Source organism: Thermobia domestica, chromosome 8, assembly GCF_964235325.1.
Source record: "Thermobia domestica chromosome 8, izTheDome1.hap1.1, whole genome shotgun sequence".
NCBI lineage: Eukaryota > Metazoa > Arthropoda > Insecta > Zygentoma > Lepismatidae > Thermobia > Thermobia domestica.
The window spans coordinates 26567422-26575157 of NC_137461.1; the positions used below are offsets into that span (position 1 = coordinate 26567422).

The following is a 7736-nucleotide window of genomic DNA, read 5'->3' on the forward strand; positions in this document are numbered from 1 at the left end:
TTATTATTATTATTATTATATTTATAGAGTGTGGGAAAAATATCGAAGTGGTTTAATATCTCGCGAAATACACAGATCAGCAAAATAAAGAAAGAACGTGTTAAATAGCTTTGAAAAAGCTGTCCAATGATACCAAACGCAACTCCCTTATTCCCACTCTTTTAGGGAGTATTGGGGTAAATTTAAAATTTTCAATATTATTCCCATTTCTTATTCCACATTTGGATTCTTCAGCAAAAGTGACAGTGATTTGATCCAGAATTGAAAGCTGTGTCTTCACAGATGGCGCTTAAGTCGGCACAGAAAAAAAGAGGGAGTACCAAAACATTATGAAAATCCGAATCGTCAGTCCCGTATTTTGTGGCCATGCAGTTAGCGTACTGGAATGCGGAATCAGAGACCTCCTCAGTTCGATTCCCGCGCAGTGTAACATTTTTATGAGTATTTTTGTACCCAAATTATGAATTCATACATTTTAACTTCGATAAAAAAAATAATATATTTGTCCATAATTTATTAACTTGCAAGCAAATACAAATGGCAACAAAAATGTTTTGGTTTGTTTTTGTTGTAAAAAAAAAATCCCTATGAACTCTAGCCCTATTAGTAAGAACCAGTCGATAAAGCTAGTTTGCAAAACAGTTATCGAAATTTCTAATTTATGTAACTTGAATAAAGTACTAACTGAAGTTAAAACTGTGGAATTATTATTTCTATTTGTGTAAATAGCAAAAGAAAAACTTGCTTTGAGCGGGATCGAACTCAGAATCTGTGCCTCCGCAGTCCAGTACGCTAACCGTATGAGCACAAAGCACGGCACTAATAAATAGCATTTTCACAATATTTTAGTACCTCTTTTTTGTGTGTCGATTAAAGTGCAATTTGTGAAGGCATTGTTTTCAATTCTCGGTCCAATGACTTACATTTTCTAGAGAATCGAAATATGCAGTAACAAAAGGGGGGGTCGCATTTAAAATTTCAAAATTACCCCCGTACCCCCCGAAGGAGGTGGGAATAGGATGTTGGGTTTTGTATCATTGGATAGCTTTTTTCAGTAGCAGATGGGTTTTGTTGGAAATTGTCTGAGAGAGACAATTAAAATCTCACTCGATTCAGTAGGATCTAAGGACGGTTTTAAAGTTGGTTTCATCACTTGCTGATTTGTGGTTGCCGAGATATTCAAGATCAAAGTTGAAGGGGAGGGAGAGATAGAGAAATTGTGAAAATCAGTTCCAAAGCGTGCCGCATGCAGCAGAAGCCAGCACAACGTTGTGAAACAGCGAGAAACGGTCAGTCACAGTTTAAATGAAAAATCAAAATACTATTTTTTTCTGTTTTTTAAACTGTAAGGGATTCCGTGATATGAACATCTTGTTATAACAATCGCCATCCCCATTCTTCCCCTTCCAAGTAAAATTACCATCAAATCCTTTCTAAGCGCTATCTTATGTCACAAACTCTATGTACTGACTAATTTCAAGTTTTTACTTCAAGCAGTTTGTAGTGTGCAAAATTCACTCCATGTATTTTCTATCAAAACGTATTTTACTGTATTTTTTCTCTTGTTGCAAAAATAACACTTCTAAGATCTTTTCGTTTATTCACAAAACTAAACTTTTCTTTATTGATGCTATTTTTTTTTTATTTTTTACAGTATAACTGGCTAAAATGTTGTTGAAGATCACATTGAAAAAAATAAATAGAAGGGATTTTCAATTCAAAACATAACCTCTACCGAAAGGAGAAGTAGATACTAGAAAAATAATTTTAGTCAGCAATGAAAATTAAATAAGACCAAAAATTAGCATCAATAAAGGATTTCGCCTTTATGAATAAAAGAAAAGATCTTACAAGCATTTTTTATAACAAAATAAAGATCACAGTAAAATACGTTCAAATAAAAAATATATGGAGTGAATTTTGCTCACTACAAACTTGAAATTAGTCACTACATAGAATTTGTGACATAAGATAGCGCTTAGGAAGAATTTGATGGTAATTTTACTTGGAAGGGGAAGAATGGAGAATGGCGATTATTATAACAAGATGTTCATATCACGGAATCCCTTACAGTTTAAAAAACATTAAAAAATTGATATTTAGATTTTTCATTTAAACTGTGACTGACCGTTTCTCATTGTTCCACAACATTGTGCTGGCTTCTGTTGCATGCGGCAAGCCTTAGAACCAATTTTCACAATTTGTCTATGTCTCCCTCTCCTTCAACTTTGATCTTGAATATCTCGACTACCAAACATATCGAGTGATTAGACCAACTTTAAAGGTTCATTCCCGTTCTGCCTACAGACCCTCCAGCACTTTAAAGAAAATATTTTTAATTATCTTATCTCTAGGCAGAACGGTAATTCCCGTTGTGCCTACTTCCCGTTGTGCCTACTCTTTCGAGACGGGGAATTATGTGCAGGGAGGAATTTTTGTAGGGAATATTTCTTTAGTATTTCTAAAAGCTTCTGTAAAAACAACCACCACCTCTACAAGTTTCATCATACATGGAAAATTGGTTGACTCAGTTGCAAGAATGTTAGACATTGTATGTGAAACAAACATTAAAAAAAAAAAAAAAAAAAAAAAGATCTAATATCAAGCAATTTCAGAACAAAATTTTATTTGGGTTTCCAGTAGTTTACCTCCAGCATGCTAAGACTTGCAGTACTAAAAAATGCCACAGTTCACATCCCCAAGACATGTCTGGCCAACTATTAAACAAACAACGCAAGAGGATGCATAAGGCGGCCTTTAAAAAGAGTGTTTGTCTCCATCATATCTCTTTCCTCGAATTGATTGATTCAGTTGCCAGTAACCCGTTTGACATTGTATCTGAAACGAACACGAAACAGACTTACTTAGGCCTATATATGAAATACTAATCACTGCTAACGTAGATTTCGTTTCCCAAACGAAAACAACATATATTTGAAAAAAAAAAAATCAAACGAAAAACAGATAGTGAAATAGCGTAGAAAATAAGGTAACTACTATATCGTACTTACTTTGTGAAAATGGCGTCTGCATCGTCCAGCCATGTTTCGACTAAATAGTCATGAAACTTCTCTGCGTTTTGTACTTCCGGGGCATTTTCCTGGAGATGCAGGAACATGTCACCCACTTGCTCCACTGGCACAAGTGGTAGTGCAGCAGCACGTCTTATCCACTTCCTGACCTCTTTGTCTTCTTCATAAAAAGTGGACAACCCCAATGACTGAACTTTCCTCCATAAACATTGGGTGTAATGGAAGAAACACCCACGAATGGCTGCATCCGGAAAAACACCAGTAACGGCATTGATTACCGCTCTTTCAAAGTCTATAATCACTGTAGTAGGATTAAAGGAAAGACCATTTGCAGAAGCCGCATCTTTAATGAGAAGCAGCATCCTACGATAGTCTTCCTCTTTCTTAGAAGGCAATAAACAAAATAGAAACGGAAAAGTCTGCCCCAAATATGTCCCATGTATGGTGTACAGCTGCTGATATATACGGGGAGCTGCTTTAAAAGTACCATCCATCCAAACTGTCTTTGTGGTTGAAAGCTTCCGTAAATTTCCGGTTGTCCCAAAGACCTGCAGAATATAATATTAATATTTAGCTCCCCTAATATATTGATAATTATTAGTGTATTAGCTAATTAACATATTAACAAACTTATTAAATTCAAACAAAATATATATTTAATATTGAATTTTCAGACATGCTGCAAGCTTGAAGTGTGATGACCAGCATACTTAATTCTAGCTAAAAATTTAAGGATGCATACTTGAATGTTAAAGTTATCTAAAGCTCGTGCCCAGAATATAATACAATTAAAATCCCTTATTTGAATCAGTTAATTGTATTAGTACACATCTGGCTCCAAAACTAAACTTTGAGGATCCTATTAAGTAAATTCAAACTAGATGATATTAATTAATGTCTGTAAACTTAACACTGCTAACATTAAGTACTTTACGAAAGTTATTGTAATTAAAATTGAATAATAATAAATTCAGTTACCAATAATCGATCAGAATCAACACCATCATCAATTAAGAGAAATTCCTCTCCTGTTAATGTCTGTCTCCACCTGCCCTCTAACCTAATACAATTTCTTGTTGTGGGAAGTTCAGGCCTTTCTGCGCTTCTACAGTTATACAGGGTATGTTTAATTCCCTCAAATGTTGGCAAAGCGGCTGCAACCTCTTCCTGTATCCCTTCCTTTGCAATCACTTCTCTGAAGATAGAAACAAATGAAATAAATAAAAAAAATACATGAATAGTTTCGTTAAAATTTACCTGCAAAATACATTCATCTGACTAGTGCAATAAGCTTGAAGTCAAAACTTGTAAACTGAGATTATTTGTACTGCTAACTTGAACTTGTATCACACGACTAGCGAGATACTAGGCCACTACCTTCAAGAAACTGACTTCAGTTTACCCAGATCAACTATTTGGTGTCTCTTAACGTAATGTTAAAAAACGAAAGAAAAAAGTAGTTAATTTTTAACTAGAAGATAGAACTAACCAATAAAATAACTACTCATTTAAAAAGAAAATTTAGTCTTACCTGTAAACTTTTGGAACTGCATCTACAGGATTCTCGGACACTTTACACTTCATCCTGTCTATTAAGCATCTTGCTTCAATTTTGCTCCTTTCTGTTTCATGAGAGTGTACTCCACTCTTTGATAAAACATCGTCACCCAAAACAACAACTGTCGCTTTGCACCCACGTGTACATTTCCAATATGTCTTTTCTTTACTACGTCTATTAATCCGGATTAGAATTACGAAACAGATTATTGCGAATGCAAGACAAAACCCATGGAAAATTTCTGATAAAACTGACAAAATTCAAGGAACAGAATCATAGTTGCAGTTTAATAAAGAGATTTTTTTTTTCAGCGGCCATGCATATAAAATGTTATATATAATTCTTCACTTTATTGAAATAACATTTTCTAAATACTGAAAACCCAACGAAACACATAAGACTGTTATAGTAATCAGATGCGTAGCTAGAGGGGAACGAGCGGGGCTGTTGCCCTGAGCGCTAATAGTAGGGGTTGCCGAACAAGCAAGAAGAAAGAAAAAATATGGGAAGTCAGTAAACGACGCGTCGCCCTGAAAACGTATTGGCGTCCGATTAAATCAATATTGTTAGTTTGCAAAGAAATAGATATGATAAAAATTTTCTTGCTTGCTCCGCTCGCAACATAAACGTTTCAATAAGAATCACAACAAGCTTTTACTTATTACGTTAAAAAGTTATTATATATGATTTGTTAGTGTCAGTGTGATAAGCAAGGTGCCTAGTAATGACTTATAGTCTACACAGGAGTGTTTTCAAAATCAGAAACGGTCAAAGTATGAAATACGTGTTCGGCGTTTTGTTGGTGATGAGTTTGCTTAGATAATCACGCTTCTCTACCCAATCGGATTACTCACGACGGTGAGAATGAAAACTCTGGAAAGTAGGAGAATCTATTAGAATTACTAAAGAAAAAATCCCTAGAAAAGATCCCTCCCTGCACAGAATTCCCCGTCTCGAAAGAGTAGGCAGAACGGGAAGTAGGCACAACGGGAATTACCGTTCTGCCTACAGATAAGATCATTAAAAATATTTTCTACAAAGTGCTGGAGGGCCTGTAGGCATAACGGGAAGTAGGCACAACGGGAAGACACCACTTTAAAACACTTCTTAGACCCTACTGAATCGATTTACAGCTTAATTGCCCCTTTCTGCCAATTTCCGACAAAACCCGTCTGCTACTGCTTTTTCAAAACTATTTAACAAGTGGTAGTTTTTGTTTTGCTGATCTGTATATTTCACGAGATATTAGGCTGTTTGGGACTTTCTTCTCACCCTGTATATAAAATGTAATACTCATTTCACCTCTTGCAACTGCTTTTTCTCCCTTCTAGGTTAAATATCAAAACATACTGTGAAAAGACATCTTTATTTATTTAAAATGAAATGTCTAGATACAGAATCTCGTGTCCATAAACTTGAAGGATTTCAAAAACACAAGGTTCATGCTTCTATTACAGCTCGCGCCAAGTGTGCTTTGTGATGGAAAAACCATATGTTTGAGAATTTCCTCGGGGTTCTTCCATTTTCTCCCACTTTCTTCATTCCATCATTTCATTCATTCTCATCATCTCTGTCTCCTTTACTCTACACATCATGAACGTGGGACGTAAAACTGAAAAAAAATATAATTTCAAATACCTTCCTTAGTGAACCTTACGTCACAGATCCTATGTACTTTCCAAATGTCAAGTTTCTACCTTAAACATTTCGGCCTAGATGTTGATGAGTCGGTCTGCACTCTATATGCAGAAGAGTATGCTCGTATCAGTTTTCTTCATGTAAAATTCTATGCTCCTGGCAACACGAATGGTCAATGTTCGTGTCATGGAAGAAGGTGCACATTAAGCTGTTCATTTTTGTTCCTGGGATTTGTTTTGTGTGTCTATATGATTGTTGGCGAATGCATCGTGACAGGAAAAACTGTTAATTATCCTGCTCGTCCCCAGGAGCAATTTTCTAACATGCGTAATAAAAAATTATATAAATTGCGTTAAATACCCATACAATGTTTGCCTCTTAAGAACCATTATCGCCAAAATATAGCTATTTGGTTACTTTCTTTCATTTTTATAAAAAAAATAAAGTGACGTCATATTTGTGGGAATTTCTTTATTCTTTTCTTTTTTCCTTTTTAATTTTAATTTTGTCGCGTATTCATAGTTTTCAAACGTTAAGGACATTTTTTGCTGCAATTTTGCCCTATCCACCGTATTGATTGAGTAAATGTGAGGTCTACTCTTTAATCAAATGAACATATTCACTTGTCTATGAACCCCCAATCTAAGGCAGTAAATTTTAAGGAAATTTTCGTAGTGGCAAATTTCAATCAAAAAGTTATCAAGGTCATTGCGACATAAAATGAATATCCCAACCATATACCAATTCTGTGGTTTAGTGTCCAGTACCATAATAGCCCTTCTTCGCGTGGAGAGAATGCGTTTCATTTTAGACAAAAAGGGCATCAAATCTGTCGTCTATCAGCTTAGTAACCACAGAAACCATGAATTCGACACTAATGTCGGTCGTTTTCTATTAGTTTTACATGTTGCCATCCTCCCTTAGGAGTACTAGCTACTGGCGACTGACCCTGGATTAAAAGGATTCGGTAGTGTCACTGTTCATCTCAGTTACCCCAAAACCTATGGATTCAACATTAACATGGGTGATTTTGGATCATTTTTGTATATATCCCCTGCCTCTCCCCCAAAGTTGTGGGGCTGAATTTTATTTAAACGGCTTTGAAAGTGGCGCTATTCATCTCAACGACCCCGTAAACTATGGATTCAACACTAATATCGGCCATTTTCGATCATTTTTATATATCCCCCGTCCCCTCTCCTAAGTTACACCATGAAAGTGAAATGATAAAAAGTTTCCCAGGCTCGAACCTCATCTATGTTGCAATTTTGATCGAGATAGATCGGGTGATTCAAGAGTTATTAAGTTACAAACATGGTCACTTTCATTTATATACTACGTATATAGAGAAAGGTTTGTCATTTCTTAAACATTTGTAGTAGAATCTATTGCATGCATTCTTCCTCATGATATACTAGAGACCTGCACGGGCCGAATTTTTCGGCCCGAGCCCAATCCAGCCCGAACGTACCTAGGCCCGGCCCAGCCCGGTCCCGAAAAGTTTTGGA

General features: G+C 35.7%; 1 protein-coding gene across 1 annotated transcript; it reads right to left on the reverse strand.

The window, feature by feature from the left end:
* Positions 1 to 3007: 3007 nt before the first annotated feature.
* Positions 3008 to 4616, reverse strand: LOC145692069 (uncharacterized). The gene is made up of 3 exons (XM_081767358.1): positions 4564 to 4616; positions 4011 to 4227; positions 3008 to 3580 (listed from the first exon to the last, which is right to left on the reverse strand). The coding sequence occupies exons 1-3, from the start codon at positions 4614 to 4616 to the stop codon at positions 3008 to 3010; spliced, it is 843 nt and encodes a 280-aa protein (XP_081623484.1).
* Positions 4617 to 7736: the final 3120 nt, after the last annotated feature.